General features: G+C 50.9%; 1 protein-coding gene across 9 annotated transcripts in view; it reads right to left on the reverse strand.

The window, feature by feature from the left end:
* The window catches only part of SCUBE3 (signal peptide, CUB domain and EGF like domain containing 3), a 38,638-nt gene that overhangs the window by 10,796 nt on the left and 11,522 nt on the right, over positions 1–16,320 (reverse strand). For 6 of the 9 annotated variants that reach the window (XM_019456844.2, XM_053905117.1, XM_019456841.2 and 3 more), the window contains exons 2-11: positions 13,948–14,070; positions 12,834–12,959; positions 10,029–10,163; positions 8,327–8,452; positions 8,027–8,143; positions 5,591–5,638; positions 3,093–3,209; positions 1,287–1,409; positions 696–812; positions 77–202 (exon numbers count right to left, since the gene is read on the reverse strand). In XM_019456844.2, coding sequence (XP_019312389.2) covers positions 77–202; positions 696–812; positions 1,287–1,409; positions 3,093–3,209; positions 5,591–5,638; positions 8,027–8,143; positions 8,327–8,452; positions 10,029–10,163; positions 12,834–12,959; positions 13,948–14,070 — 1,158 coding nt within the window. The remainder of the gene's footprint in view (positions 1–76; positions 203–695; positions 813–1,286; positions 1,410–3,092; positions 3,210–5,590; positions 5,639–8,026; positions 8,144–8,326; positions 8,453–10,028; positions 10,164–12,833; positions 12,960–13,947; positions 14,071–16,320) is intronic. The other 3 variants (XM_053905114.1, XM_053905115.1, XM_019456843.2) reach the window with 3 other exon arrangements.

Here is a 16,320-nt window from a genome sequence, read left to right on the forward strand (position 1 = left end):
CCCCACTTTCCAGGACCCCAATTCCCACCCCCCAAAAATGTAGTGCCAGCTCTGTCCAGCAGAGGGTGCCGCCCACCTGTGCAATCTTTGCCATTCCAGTGCAGCCGGCCCTGGCCTGCGGGGCAGGTACACTGGTAGCTGCCTGGAGTGTTGATGCAGCCAAAGCGGCAGCCTCCCCGGTTGATGCTGCACTCATCCACATCTGGGGGAAGGAGAAGGGAGACACCAACAATGGTGGGGGAGTAGGAGCCAGGGAGTGGGCAGTGAGTGAGGACCTTTGGTGAGAGTTCCAGGCACTCCAAGATGACTACTGGCTTGAGAAAAGCTCAAGCCTAGGATCTCCTTCCTTTATCTCTGTCCCCAAAGAACGATTGAGAAGCGGCCAAGCTGACAAGCTTTGTAAAGCCTGCCATTCCTTTCTGCCACTGGGGCTGTATTTGAGAGTTCAGGATGGGAGTGGGAGTCAAGAAGCAGCGTTGGGATGGGAGATAGAAATTTTGGAGGTAGGATGCTGTTCCCTGATCTCCTAGTCTCCCGGTTGTCTTAATTTCTCCCATTTATCATGATGGATGCAGACATGGCACATGCACCTGGGGATTGCCCAGAGCCAACGAGCCAAATCAGGAACTCATTCAACTGAAGGGTGTGGAGGTGAGAGGGGACAGGTGGCTGAGGGTCTAAACTTGCTGGCTTACCCCCACAGTGGGTGACACCATATAGCAGGTAGCCATGATGGCAGAGGCACTGGAAACTTCCTGGTGTGTTGACACATATGTGGTCACAGGTTCGATCAAAGGAACACTCGTCTATATCTGGAAGAATAAGGATTCAAGCCACTGAATCTGTCTTGGGGCATTTGACCCTGCAGCCCCTTGCTCAGGTGAAGGACCCAAATGAGGGGCCTTGGCCCTCCCTCATGGCCCAGCCCTAAGATCATTGATTTAGCAATGCCTACCCATCCCCTGTGCCCCCTCCACTTGTAGTCTTTGGAGTCAGGAACTGTGAGATCTGGTACCTGTGGATCAGGGTCACCACATGTGGTTAGGCAGGTTGGATCCTGCCAAGGATTTGAAGTGGGGTGAAATCCATCCCTCCTTGCCAAAAGCAAGGTAGAGTTGGTCATCAAGAGGAAGGGGTACATTTGCTAATTTGCAGCATGACACTGCCCATGGAGGCTCTCCACAGTGTCTACTGACTTCCTCAGACTCTGGCCCTCTGGCCTCCTTGAAGCTCTCCTAGCTCCAGAACCTCTCCTAAGGCTTTCCCCTTGGCCCAAGTCTGCTCACCCTGGCAGTTCCGCTCATTGATGAGAAGCTTATAGCCCTTCTTGCAGCTGCATTCAAAGCTGCCCACTGTGTTGCGGCAAATGTGGTCACAGCCCCCATTGTTCAAGCGGCACTCATCTATGTCTGGGAAGGCAGGACAAAGTAGAGAGAACCAAAGGTGATACCACAGGCTGGGGACAGATAAGGAGACAACATCCCTCCCTCCCTCACAGAGACTGAGAAAATCAAGCAGAGCTCTGGGCCTGCCCTTCTGACTCCTCTCTCACTCTCTGGTCTGTTTCTTCCCTGCTCATGGAATCTGTGGCCATTAGGACCAGTTTCTTTCCTGGAAGTGAGCCCTCCCAGAAGGGGACAGATAGGAAGCAGAGTCAGGCCTTCAAGGACTGCCTGGAGTAGGAAGCAGGATGGCATTTGAACTACAGGGCTAGTTTCTGCCCCTCACTCTGGATGGCACTTCCACAAAAGGCTGGTGGATAAGGCTTATATCTTCCCTGTCCCTGACCCCTGCCTAGCATAAGAGCCCCGGGCAGTGGGCAACAGGGCAATGGTGGGGGGGGGGGGGCACAGAGAGGTGGAGATTCAAAAGGGAGCCCCTCAGAGAGGAGGAGCTAGGAGAGAGCCAGCAGGAGGACCTCCAGGAGAGCCAGTGAGGCTGGGTAGCTGATGGGGGAGGGGCAGGGGCCAGGCAGGGGGCTGGACTGGGAGGTCTGGAGAGGCTCAGGCCTGAGGCGGCTTTCAGCACTAGGAAGGGAAGGGGGGGGGGGGCGGGCAGTGAGCAGCTTCCTTCCTGAGGTCAAGTTCCCCAAGCTGGTGGCAGACAGGACCCAGGCTATTCACCCTTACTTGGGGGAGGGGGCAGAGAGGGCAGTCTTCCACTTCACTCTTAGCATACCTGTCAACAGTCCTTCCCAGCAGGAAACCTCTCAACTCTGGCTGTCTGACCTGCTGCCCCAGCCCTCCCCGTCTCCCCATCCTTTCTGCCAGCTGTTGGGCCAAAAGACACAAAGAAGGAGCTCAGTCCTCTTTCCAGTCCTCCTTGTGACCAGGGGACACAGACCTGATGAATCATTATTTTCAGTATGGCTACTCTTCCTTTTTCCTCCCCCACTCCACCTTTCTCCCAGACCTGGCTAATTAAAAGGAGGGGAAATAGGATGGACAACATGGGAAATTATACCATAATGATAACTATCATTTGTCAGGTACTGTTCTAAGTACTTAATATATAATCTTTATATAACTGCTCTAATCCTTACAACAAGTGCCATTATTATAGTGGAACTGAGGCACAAAGACACTAAGTAACTTGCCCAGGATTGCAGAGCTGGGATCTGAACCCCGGTAACCAGTCTCTAGCCTCAGTGCTTCCACTGCTACCCTATTCTCCCTCTGACCAGTATAGCCTTCCCAGTGGGAAGGTCTGGGGGAATGTGGGTTATGAAGGTTATGGAACACATCTGTGACCTTGTACACACATAGCCAGGGCTCAAATATCCTTCTAGACCCAGGGACAAATGAGAATAACATGTTCATTAACCAAGAGGGCTAGGGACCCAGAGCAGGATAGAAATGAGAGTAAGGAAAACAAGGTAGGGTGTGGGCAGCGGGCACTAAGGGACTGGCTGGACTTTTGTGCCCCTTGAACTGAACTGGGAAAGGTGGACAAGAGACAAGCCTTAGCCATGCTCCTAGTTCTTTCTAATCAGGATAGCCTCCAGGGGGTTGAGGTCCTATAATAGGTACTAGATCTCTGATCCCAGCCTCAGCCCCCTCACCCCTATGCTCTGGTCCTCTGAGAGCCCTTACCTTTGCACGTCTTCCTGTCTGGCTGCAGCATGAAGCCCACAGGGCAGCTGCAGTGGACACCCGTCGCTGCATCGTGGCACTTACTGTCACAGCCCCCATTGTTGACAGCACAGGTCTCTGTTTAGGAGGGAGGTGGGGGATGGTAATGGGGTTATTGGCTTGGAGGAGTCCCAAACTTAAGGGTAGTAGAGAGTGCAGAGGCCTGAGGGAAGGCCTGAGCTGCCTCCCTGTGCTTTAGAAGGAGCACTCAGTGAAGGCTCCCAGCCCCCTTCCTCCCATGGCTCCCAGCCCCCAGCCCCTCACAAGTGCAGCCAAGCAGTCCACTTCCCTGCCCCCTACTTGATTGAAACAAGGTGGACAGCAGTGAGGCAGGTACAAGCCAGAGCTGTCAGGCAGGAATGTGCTGAGGGGGTGGAGGAGGTGGAGAGGGGAGGGTGCAGGGAGGGATGGGAGCTAAGTAAGGGTGGTTCTCAGCCGCCAGGGAACAAGAAGGGACAGATAAAAGTTTCCTCCTCTTTCCAGTGACTGTCTCTGTGGTGGTTGGGGGGGGGGGGGTCATAGTGGGGCAATCTTGGGAAGAGTGAACCTAGTGATTCTGGAGATAGCTGAGGGATTGCCCAGCTGTCTTAAAAAAAGATCCCAGTTCCAGGCCTGACTGCTCATCCTCAGAGGAGAGGCACATATTTGGTCATATCCCAGCCCCTCCCCAGCTACCTCCCAACTCCTCCCAAACCTTCCTTTTAGTTCCAGATGGAGATAAGCTGGATGTTCTGTTGTTGTTTTTCTTTCCTAATGGGGAGAGATTGTCTAGGTAGGGGAGGGGGCCAAAAGAGAAGAAGAATTCGGAGGAGGAGGCAGGGTGTAAGAAAGTAGGTGAAAGAGTTAGAGAACCTCAGAGCTAGGTCTCTTCTATTGCCCCCTCTTGACTGGTAAGACTCCTTTGCTGAGGGGTCAGAATAGAGGGAGTATGGATAGGTCACTCTCCCTATTTTCTGCATTCTGCAGGACATAAACAAGTTTAAACTGCAGCTCAGGAGAATGAGTTGAGCCCAGGGAAAAACCATCAGTTCAAATAGTGCAAGACCCCTCCCCCTTCAGGGACTCTGGAGGAGGTGTGGGCCATCCTCTGGGGGCCCTAGAATTCTCCCATTGGAAAGACAGAATCCCAAACCCTCTCCTGGGGAAGAAAGGAGAGTGGTTCTCCAAATCTGGGGAACTGAATGAGAAAAGCACCAGAGAACTATCATCTTCTTAAATCTTTGACTCCTAAAACTCAGGTCCAACCCTTGTCACCAAGGAGACCACCAAAGCAAGGGTTCCAGAAGAAGCCCAACCCTGCCTATGGGTCCCTGGTCATACCCCAGTTATTCAAATGCCCAGGTCTGGGAGCAGCCACAGTGGGATCTCTTGTGTGCCACTTACACCTTAGTCTCCTGAAGTTCCCCAAGACCATGGGAGAAACCTGGGAGGGGATGTTGAGTTCAGGCTCCAAGCCTAGCCATTCCCCCCAAGAGTGCTCTTAGTAGAAGGAGAGGTGCCCTCAAGCCCTGGAGCAGGGAGAGGGGAACAGATCCTGTGCTAAGACTAGGTAGGTTCTGAGGGATCCAAGGTGAGGAGCAGCAGATGTGGCACAACACACATCTCGGGTCAGACGAGGAAGCTGGGTACAGCTGCCCTCCCCTGCAGGGCAGCATTAGCCAGGGCAGGGTTGAGGCGGCAGGATGGCACAGCCTCAACCCTTTGCTCTTCAGGTCGCAGTATGAAACCACAGTTTAATCTGTGCTGACTCTGTGCCAGGCATTTACTAGATGCTCTGCACACACTGTCTCAATCATCTCAGCAACCCCAAAGGAGAAAACTCTTATTCTCCCTGTCTACAGAAGAGTAAACTAAGGATCAGAGAAGAAAGTAGCTTGCTTGAGGTCATATGGTTAGAAAGTGGCAGAGGCAGGATTCAAACTCAGGTCAGTCTGAATTCAGATGTCATGCTTGTACCCATTATGGTGGGACAGAATGGCGAGTGATGCTGGGGCTGTGAGCTGGTGTGGGGGGAACCCAAGGAAGCAGCCTCAAGGAGGGATGCATCTAACTCTATCCCACCCCTAACTCAGCCACCTAGTGGGCACAATGGGTAAGATGGAGCTGCTGGGTTTTTTGCTGTGTAGAAGGCAGAGAGAAGGGAGGGGGCAGATGGTTGGGAACAGGTGAGGTGTTAGAAGGTGGGTGAGGGAGAAGGTGGGAGGAGAGAGCAGGAGAGGAGGACAGTGACAGGAACAAAGAAAGACAAAACCAACACGAAGGCTCCTGGGCCAGCTCTTGGGGACTCAGGTTTCCTGTCACCCAATGGGCCCAGTACCGAGACTGCAGGGGAACCCTGCTAATAGGCTAGAGTCCAGTCAGGCTGGGCCCAGTGGGCATGCGGTTAGTGGGAGCCCCAGCGGGTTAGCCCTTCCCCTAGCAAGCCAGTGAGAGCAAGCGGAGAGAGCAGACATATTTACCATTAGAAACGGCCTGAGGGGGGATGTGCTGCTCTAGCCGCCTTTCCCCTGTTTGACATTGTAAAAAAGCTGTTTAGATGCTGGGCAGGAGCCACTGTGGCCCACTGTGCCCCAGCCCCCTCCCCACCCTCCTCCTCCACCCTGTAGACCCAAACCACTAGCCCCAAATGATGAGCCCTGAGACTGCTATGCTTCATTCCCCAGCCTTGTCCTGCCTGGTATCCTCAAAGAAGCCAGGCTCCCACCAGGTGACTGATGGGAAACAGAGTCTCAGAGAGGGGCAGTCATGGGCCCAGTACCACACAGCATGCCAAAGGCAGAGCTGGGATGCAATCTCAAATCTTACAAGCTGCCAAATCCCAAAGGGGCCCACCCTTTCTGCTTAACTGTACTGCCCTCTCAGTCTCCCCACTAAATCTGAATGTCTTGGTGGCCCCAAACAATGATGTTTCCTCCTACCAGGGCTGGGGAGAAACATGAGATCAGGGCAAGGCAAAATAAGTAAGTTCTGTTGGAGAAGAGGGAGAGGAACTCGGGAAGGACATAGCCATGAACCCTAGGACCTCCTCCTTTGCTCTCTTCTGCCTCACTTGGCCATGGTCCAGAAGACAGAATGGGTCTTGCATTAGAGAAGAGCTCAAGCTTACAAGGGGGTATTTTCCAAATCAGCCATGCTCAGGACGATCTGAACAGGGGGACACCAGAGGGGGATCTGGCCCCACATTCATGGGTCCCGAGCTCTGTCCTGACACATGCAGCTTTTCTTTGGGGACTGCATGCAGTTTCTTTTGGGAGACTCTGGGGATGTGTGAGTGTGTCCAGGGGATGGTGGAGGGTTTAGGAAGCAGAAGATTTAGGCTTAGGAGGAAAAAGATGAAAGGAGCTGGAACAAACCAGCCAGGAGAAGGTGACAGGAGGACCTAAAAATGTTCTAGGGTCTTTGAAGAGTTAGTTCAGAGGGAAACGTGTAGCAGGAGAGGGTTTAATTAAAGAAGTTTAGAACTGTGTGTACAAGTCTCTGAAGCAGGTACTTGAAGGACCCCTTTAAAAAAAAAATTTTTTTTTAATGTTTGTTTATTCTTGAGAGTGACAGACAGACAGACAGAGACAGAGCATAAGTGGGGGAGGGGCAGAGTGAGAAAGGGAAACAGAATCTGAAGCAGGCTCCAGGCTCTGAGCTGTCAGCACAGAGCCCGATGCAGGGCTCAAACCCATGAACCGTGAGATCATGACCTGAGCTGAAGTCAGATGCTTAATCGACTGAGCCACCCAGGCGACCCTTTGAAAGACCCTTTTAGCAGCAGCATCTGCTCCCCTGTTCTCATGTCTGGGGGTTAAGGCAGTGCTGTCTGCAGAGATGGGCCGGGTCTCTGGAGTGAGATGGGGACAGTTTGGTTCTGAAGGTGAATATCATGTCTGTAACAAATACACAGAGTGACTGTGTTCACACCTCCTCACCCTCAGCATGTTGTAGCCCATGAGATGAATGGCATCTGTTGGTGCCCACAGACCAAACTTGCCCTTGCCTGGCTCAAGACACAGCCCTTCTCCCTGCCCAAACTCTTCTCTTTCACCTCCCACTTCTCCAAAGGGACACCTTGTCCCCGTTGTGTTTCTCAGCACTCTGTGAGCACACAGTAATCGGCCTTCACAAAAGACCTAAAGGCATAAGGCATTAGGAATTAAACATCAGGAACTAAGGAATTAAGCTCATTTCTGGTACCTGAAAGTATGTGAGGGAAGGCCTAGGAATTCAGGAAAAGGGATCCAGGTGTTAAGAAGGCCCCGGAGCAGGGCAATAGGAATGGAAGGCTGGAGCTGGTGGGGAAGTGAAGGGCTACAGGCAGAGGTGAGAGAGTACCACTGAGATGTGGAGGAAACAGGAGGAAATGAGGGCTAGGGTAAGGGCAGTGGACAGGGGGACACAGCACAGGCAGGAAGAAGAAACCTGGAGTCAGGAAACCCCATTTGTCAGTTCCGGGATGGTTGTTCCAGGAGAGAACACTCCCTGCCACCCTCAGTTCCAGAGTGGGGACAGTGGGCTGTGACAGCTCCCATCTTACCACACTAGTCAACCAGGGCCTTTGGTCAGGCTTTCCCAGCTGCATTGCCCCAGCTCTCCTCCCCTTCTCGGGCACAGCCTTGGTCAACAAGCACCTCTGCTAATTAGTCCCAGTTTGACAACACTTTCTCCTGGATAAAGAGGATGGTGGGGCTCCAGGGGTGGGGCAGGAGAACTAATGGGTCAGGGAGGAGAAGAGGGTGAGCCCTGCGATCTCTCAGAGTCATCCCTCACTAGACCTGGCCTCGTCTGGGTCTTCAGTACACTCACCAGTCATTCTGTGCCCAGCACCTGGGTCCCATGCGTTCCCCCTCCCCTGGTTCCCAACCCCCACTCCCAGCACAGGTGGCCTTGAGTTCACCAGCCTCACCCACCGATGCATGTCTTCCCGTCGGTATGGAGCACAAACTTGACATGGCAGCCGCACCGGGGACCCTGCTCTGTGTCATCGCACGTGTGCTGGCAGCCACCATTACCATAGTTGCATGTCACTGTGCAGAGAGGGCAGGAGGCCTGTCAGCTTGCTTTTCCTTGGGTGCCACATATCTGAAGACTGACTCTCATATCTAGTTGCCTCTCCCATGCTCCCTTTTCCTCCCACCTCTTGCTGCTGAGTCCCTACACCCTTCCTCTTCGTTGCTTCTTCTCCCCAACGACCTTCCCAATTATCTCACATTTACAGTCCCGTTGGTTCTTGGTGAGTTCGAAGCCAGGGCGGCATTCACAGGCAATACCCCCTTTGGGTGTCTCCCGGCAAATGTGAGCACAGCCATGGTTCTTGTTCATGCAATTCATTCCTTCTAAAAAGGAAGAGGAGGGAGGTGAGTGCTTTATATCCCTGAATGCCTAGTGGAAGAGGAACTAGTGGGGTAGCTGGGGCCTAGGAAATTGAGAGAATCCACTGGGGCTGCAACACAGACAGGAGACACCAGTCCCTGTCCTGCGCAGAGCTGGGTGCTAATGAGCCATTCTCAGTGATGTATAGGTATTGATACCCAGCCCTCCAAAACCCTGCACGAGCACCCTCTCCTGGAGACAACAAAAAAGTAGTGTCTAATAGTTACATATTAGTGGATTTAAGAAGGACCCAGAAAAATAAAAAACATCTCTTGGGGCATCTGGCTGGCCCACTCAGTGGAGCATGTGACTCTTGATCTTGGGGTTGTGAGTTAGAGCTCCGCATTGGGCTCTTTGCTGTCAGCATGGAGCCTGCTTCGGATCCTCTGTACCCCCTCTCTCTGTCCCTACCCCTCTTGTGTGTGCATTCTCTCTCTCTCTCTCCTTCTCTCCCTCTCCCCCTCCCTCCCTCTCAGAAATAAACATTTTAAACTGTTAAAAAAAAAAAAAAGAAAAAAACTTACGGGGTGCCTGGGTGGCTCAGTTGGTTAAGCATCCGACTTCAGCTCAGGTTATGATCTCATAGTTCATGGGTTCAAGCCCTATGTCGGGCTCTGTGCTCACAGTTCAGAGCCTGGAGCCTGCTTCAGAGTCTATGTCTCCCCCTCTCTTTGCCCCTCCCCCACTTGCACTCTGTCTGTCTGTCTCTCTCTCTCAAAAATAAACGAACATTAAAAAAAAAACTTTAAAAAACTCAAAAAAATAAAAGTAAAATCTTTAAAACAAACAAACATGATTTCTCCTCAAAGAGCTTTCAGTCCAACTGGGAAGAAGATAACAATGTGAGTGGGAAGAAATTGGTACAGATTTTTTACTATAGAAATTACTATAACATTTGCTTTAAAGTAAACTCTGTGCCCAATGTGGGGCTCCGACTCATGACCCGTGATCAAGAATCACATGCTCTACCAACTGAGCCAGCCAAGTACCCCTAATTACTATAAGATTTTATTCAACAAATATTTATTAAGCTCCCACTGCACGCAGAGCAGTGTATTAGGTTCCGGAGATACAAAGATAAATTAGACATAGTCCCTGCCCTCAGGGATGTCATAGTCAGGGTTGTGGGGGGGAGGCTGCATCACAGAAATAGACAATAGTATTCCACTATTCCTGCGTCACCCTCCCTATCCAATTCAAGGAATAAGGCATTGGTGAGCCCATCAGATAACAGCAGCTTAGAGCCCAGCCATCTATACTTAGGCATGACATCCACCTTGGGTCTGACACAGAGGATGCCCCATAGTAACCTCAATCCCACACTGATCCCAACCCCAGATGGATTCCCCCAGATTTTGCTCCAGCACAACATCTGTCTATGGAGCCCTTAGGATGTGATGGGTTGAGGGACAAGAGAAGAAGGAGCTAGTGGGGTTGAGAATAGAGGATGAGACCCAGGAGGTCCTGAGGGAAAGCTCCCCAGCAGGTAGAGAGAAGCCTGGGAGTGCAGGGATGGGACCTCTCAGGTCATGGGCTGACCTTCTGGCCGCTGGATGCAGGTGTGCTGGTTGTCGCTGAGGAAGAAGCCCTCCCGGCAGTGGCACTCATAGCTGCCCATCATGTTGACACAGCTCTGCTGACAGCCACCATTGCCCTCGGCACACTCGTCCACATCTGTGTAGGATAGGTGGTTGGTGAGGCCATGGGGTGCAGGCCGGCTCCAGAGTATGCCCTGAGACTTCAGCACCAAGGGCTGAAACAGTCTTAAGAATCTAGCACACACTTCCCGACTCTAATTCAGCACCCAGCCTCAGGCCAGCAAGTTCTCACCCACTCATCAGCTAATGTTTCACTGTTTTTGAAGAGGCCACCTAAAGACGGCAGAGCTGGGGAGCTAAACAGGTGGAGAGGGGACATTTAAACCTGGCTCACTTAGGTGAAGACTTGCCTCCCTTTCACTCACTTGTCAGAATTGGGTGTGAAGCCAGGGGAAATCAGGAAAGGAGCCAGGGTAAGAGACACAGAGGTGAAAATAAAGATGGAGACTGGTCAGGAAGAGAAATGGGCAGTTGGTGGCAGCCAGGGAATGAGAGAACCTGGGATCTGATTCTAAGCGCAGGCAGAACTATGGCCATGGTGCTGAGGTCTGAGGGGCAACAATGGGTAAAGGCAGCAAGCCTCAACTCCTCGCAGGGCAGGGACCATTTTTGTGGACAGGCTATGGCCCCATCCTTCCTCTCCTCCCTCCCCATGCCTGGGCTTGCTGCCATAGTCCCTAGCCTTTCTCCTATTTTGGTTTAACAAAACAGTCTGGTAGCTTGGCAAGGAGGGATGGGAGGAGAGCTGCCAGGCCACACCCTAATCACCACCCCAAATCACCACCCTCAGGTCCCAGAGCTAAGCTTATTTTGGGGCTCTCACTTGAATGCCTTGACTCCCTCTCTGTGCTACCTACTGCTCTCCCAAGTCCATAGCCCTTCTCTGTCTTCCTTGGCCCAGGAGGCATCAGGGAGATTGGTCTCCAAACAGAGGAGCTGGAATTAGAGCTCCTGAGGCCCTCAACTGCTCCTCTCTTCCCATCCTCTCTGCTGATCCCTGAAACCCTGTCCTTTCCCCCATCTGGCCAAGGGCAGAGGGGCACGGATCCAGCAGGTTCCTGCCTGAGAGGTATACTTTCCTTTGCCTTATTCCTGTCCCTTCCCCTTCTGTCACTACACCCCTGATTTCTCCCCATCCGTCTTCCACTGTGGCCCATCCTACATTCCATCCTTCCATATGCTCCCTTCTAATCCAACCTTATGACTTTGCTGCTCTAGCCGAGTTCTTTCCTCCAATTCTCAGTGGAGAAACAGACCTGGGGCATGGATGACTTAGGGTTCCCCTAAAAGCCAAAGGAAGAGTTGAGGCTTTGAACCCCAACCCTGGGGTTAGGGTTAGGTAGACCTCTGCTCCCTCTGACCTTTCCATACCTACTCATTCTCTTATCCCTCTGGCTAGTTTCCCCCCAAACACAGGGAAATAAGACTTGGTGAGAATCAGGGGCCTAGAAAGGTCAAAGGCAACCAATCACCAGAAGCTAATGTTTCCGGTCCTGCAGGAAACTCTCTGTCCTGGTCAAAGTGTCACAGCTTCTCTTTCCAAAGGAGTCCCCAAAGAGGTCCTCACAAATAACTGGGCGGAAAAGTGAGGTCCTTCCCTGTAGCTACAGTGGTGGGAGAGGTGGCCAGGGCTGGGGGGGAAGGGCCCAGCAGGAATCAGGATGTAAAGGCCCGGGTTGGGAGTAGAAGCATGTAAGCCTGGTCCAAAGATGGAATGTGACTGGGTTTAGAGGCAGCTCTGTAGCAAGGAGGCTCTCAGACTAATAGAACGTCAGATAATTCACTGGTTTGGTCAGTTGGGGAAGCAGCCTAGCTGCTTTTCTGGGCATCATTCCTCTTACTTCTCTTCCTTTCCTGGTCTTCTAGTCTTCCAGCCTCCTATTTTTGTTCTGACAGCAGAGAGGAAGAATTTGGAAAAGGACCCCTGGCTTCACATCTCAATTCCTGTTCTGCTATGGGCTTCAGTTTTTCTGCTTGGGGAAGAATCTGACATGGTCCCAGTAATTTTCCAAAAAGATGTGAGACCAAAGTTGAGTTTAGTGCCCTAGAGATTCTCCTATCTCTGCTCCAGCCCATGGGACAAAGATCAGCTGAGATTGAGGCCTAAGAAGTGAGGAGAGGGTGAACTTGGGAGATTGCAGGATGAGCTGGGAGAAAACCAGCCTTAAGGGCCAGAGGCTTCCCAGGGCCAGGGAAGAAGCATCATCATCATCATCACCATCATCACCATCATCATCAACAACAACATTCCTCCCATGTATCGAACATCTACTCTGCTAAGGATTGTACAGGGCTCTTTATACATGTTGTCTCATGGTGATTCATGCAACAGCCTTTGAGTGGGATATTACCATCCTCATTTTAGAGATGAGGAAACTGAGGTTCCCAGAGATTTAGTTGATTTGCCTAAGGCCCCACAGATAGTAAGCAGGAGAGCAAGGATCTGGTGCAGCCAAATTACCTTCCACCATGCTCTGCTCTATATGGCTAAACCCACTATTGTCATCTTCTGACCCTTGCCCTGGGAGCACTTGCTAGCACCATCTCCTCTGCTGTTTTTCATCCAGCAGCAGGATTATTTCATCCTCAGTGCCCCGTCTCAAAGGGGAGACTGACCTTGTTCTCTATTTTGTGAGAATGCCACTTTCTGATCACCTTCCTCTTCTTGCCTGGGAACTGGGAAGTGCTGAAAACACCTCCTCCCCCACAAGACAGCCCCTGCCCACACCTCCTCTCCCTTGCTCACCCAGACAGTTGTGTCCATCATGTGCCAGGTGGAATCCATCATAGCAGGTGCATCGGTAATTTCCAGGGATGTTGACACAGTCATGCACACAACCTGCATTATCTTCTCGTTCACACTCATCCACATCTGTGAGCAAAGAGGATCTGAGGCAGCTGGACATGCCTCCCACTGTCCACCCCTGTGTTCAGCTTCGTGGTGGTTATGTATGTGTGTGTGTGTATAACCTTCTCTGTGTGTGTTTACATAATTACTTTCATAGCCTGCAAACCATTTTGCATTTTACTATTTTTTATCTAAACTTAAGTCTTAAACATTTTCACATCTCCCCCAGTCTTTCTAATTACCACTGTACATGGTTGCAGAATATTCCACTGTGTTGCCAAATCATAATTCATTAATCTATTCTCTATTGTTAGATCCCTTCCATTTATTTTACTATGGTAAATAATGCATTAAAGGACATCTCCTGTGTGTTATTTTCTTTGAATTTCCCTTGAGTAGGTTCCCAAGAATAAAATTTCTGGGTCAAAGGGCATAAATACTTTTTAAATTTCCTGCTGGTGTGACAAAATCACTTTTCAATTCATAGTGTCACCAAGAATTAACGAGTGTACCTTGTCCGCTAAAGTGTTACCAACACTGAAGGTCGTAAATTTAAAATAACATCTCAAGACTGCTTTAATTTGCATTGCTTTAATTATGAGGGGGGAAGAATGTGTTTGTTTATGGTATGAAATTCCCTTGGGGTAAACTGTTCTCATCCTGTGGGTATGGTGTAAGGGTCTAAAGATGGAGGTTCCAATGTCAGGGAGCCTCAGGCCTCAGTCCTGTGATCCTGATCCCCCCCCACCCCCACCCCGCCCCCAGCCAAGCTGTGAGACCGTGAACTATTCCCAGCAGAACCTCAGCTAGGCTATATGGTGCCTTTGAGCAAATGAGAAAATGGTGCCCTCTCTGGGAAAAAAGTAGCTGGCCACCACTCCCAAGCCCCTTCTCCATGCCTGCAGGGACTGCAGGCCTTACTGTCCTGCACAGTGTGGCTAACTCTGGGCAGTGGCACCCATTTCCACACTCAAGCAGGGCCCCCCTCCTCCAGGCACCCTCCCCGCCTCACCTTTGCAGTGTTTACCATCCCCTGTGTAGCCAGACTTGCAGATGCACTTGTACGACCGTGGGGTGTTCTGGCAGATAGCATCAATGTGGCAGTTGTCGGTCCCCTCCACACATTCGTCCACATCTGGCAGGGGCAGAGGAGGCATTTGAGACCCTCTGTCAGTGCATTCCAAGGGGTGTCTTGAAGGTGGTTCCCTAAGGGCAAAATCCCTTCTCCTCTAATGTAGAGACCGTGACCCCTCCAGAAGCAGGTGCTCTTCCACACCCTTCTGATTTCAGAGTGGGCTGACTCTGTAATTTCAGGAATTCAGAAAGAGCCCCCACTCCCCTCAGAAATACTTAATCCACAATGACAGCTAAAATTCCATCATTTGAAACACTTCTCTTTGATTGAAAAACAAACAAAAAACCCTTGGACTGGGTAGCACACTTACCTTGACTAGAAATGTTCAACTTAGCATGAATTAGTTTACCTCACTTCGGAGCAGGCTTAGAGGGAGGGGGAAGAGAAGAGGCATGGGGACAGTGGCCTCTGGAAAAGTGGCAGGGTCCAGCGGCCCTTGGTAATTGAGGGAAGAAGAAAGGAAGGAGAAGGGGCCACCTGAGAAATCCTCATCTGCCTCACAATTCTGCTTGAGACCAGGCCTGCTCCCACTTGCCCATCGTTGTGCGAAGAATCTTGAGAGGAAAGAAGTTCCATCCTGGAAGATTTCCCTCAGACCCTGTGCTGTCAACAGCAGAGGGACTGGGACCTGGCAGGGGCTGGTATCAGCAATCTGAAGCCTGATAAGTGGAGCCCTTGTGGCTGTCCAGTTGACTCAGGCTCATTAGTCTGCCTCCCTGAACTCTTCCCTCTAACCCAAGGTGTTCCTCTTGCTCCTGGCTCTCACTCTGGCACAAGGTGCTACTCTATTCACAGAGCTATGTTCAAGGAAGAAGCCAGCCAAGATCTAGCAAAAAAGAGGATGGTTCTGAAAGGACCTAGGAAAGAGAATCATTGATCGTCTTTGCGCAAAAGATTCCAACTTCTGAGGCAATATTTTGGTGTACATAAAGCTGAGCTAAAATATGGCTAAATGTTGCATTCAGTTGACAATGTTTTATAGGGTGTTTTTATGACAGGTACTATACTGAAGGCCATGGAGGCTCAGCAGTGACTCGGCCCAGCCAAAAGGAGAGACAAATAAGTAATATGAAGCAGGGTGTGGTTGAGTGCCCCAAAGACATTAGAGAAAAGAGGAGGGGGTCCTCAACCCTGGCTACACATCATCAGAGTTAACTCCCTAGGAGATGCCCAGCACCATCCCCAGAGGTTCTGGTCAACTAGCCCTCAGTATTTTTCTAAAGCTCCCCAGGTGAGTCCAATGTGCAGCCAGGCCTGACCACCTCTGTTAAAAGGAAGATCAGAGGAGGAAGAGATTACTTCTAGCTATGAACTGGGAAACCCAAGTGTATAAGTAGCAATGTGCGAATAAAGAAATGGGATTTGAAATCAAGACAGTGCATGGGGTGCCTGAGTGGCTCAGTTGGTTAAGCATCCTACTTCGGCTCAGGTCATGATCTGATGGTTTGTGGGTTGGAGCCCTGTGTTGGGCTCTGTGCTGACAGCTCAGAGCCTAGACCCTGCTTCAGATTCTGTGTCTTCCTCTCTCTCTCTGCTCTCCCCCACTCGTGCTCTGTCTCTGTTTCTTAAAAGTGAGTAAATGTAAAAAAAATTTTTTTTTTTTTAAATTTTTTTTTTAACGTTTATTTAATTTTGAGACAGAGAGAGACAGAGCATGAACAGGGGAGGGGCAGAGAGAGAGACACACACAGAATCCGAAACAGGCTCCAGGCTCTGAGCTGTCAGCACAGAGCCCGATGCGGGGCTCGAACTCACGGACCGTGAGATCATGACCTGAGCTGAAGTCGGATGCTTAACCGACTGAGCCACCCAGGTGCCCCTAAAAAAAATTTTTTTTAAAGAAATCAAGACAGTGTAGAATTGCCTGGCTTTTTTTAAAATGCAGATTCTCAGGCCTTATCGCCAAGCTATGGAATCCAAATCCTTAAGGTGCTTGATTTATTTTTACTGAACCTGAGTGAGTGAGTGAACCAGTAACTGCTCTCAATTTATAGACACCCATGAGCCCTAGCTTGAAACAGTTAATTGTCTTCTGTTTTCGTATTTCAAGAAGTACTTCAGGGGCAAGGACTGAGGCTTCCTGAGGCTAAGAAGAGAACTGGAATTTGGAAGAGTGCCCCCAAACACCCTGCCTCAAATCTTCTGAGCTTCTATTCAGCTCTGCAATCTACCTTCCAACTCTCTTCGACTGCTCTGCAGTCAGCCGTGCTGGGTGATTCTAACTGCCGTAACTCACACTCTTCACCTCAT

The sequence above is a fragment of the Panthera pardus genome, unplaced genomic scaffold (genome assembly GCF_024362965.1).
Source record: "Panthera pardus isolate Hobbes unplaced genomic scaffold, ASM2436296v1 HiC_scaffold_17, whole genome shotgun sequence".
In the NCBI taxonomy this organism is placed as follows: Eukaryota; Metazoa; Chordata; class Mammalia; order Carnivora; family Felidae; genus Panthera; species Panthera pardus.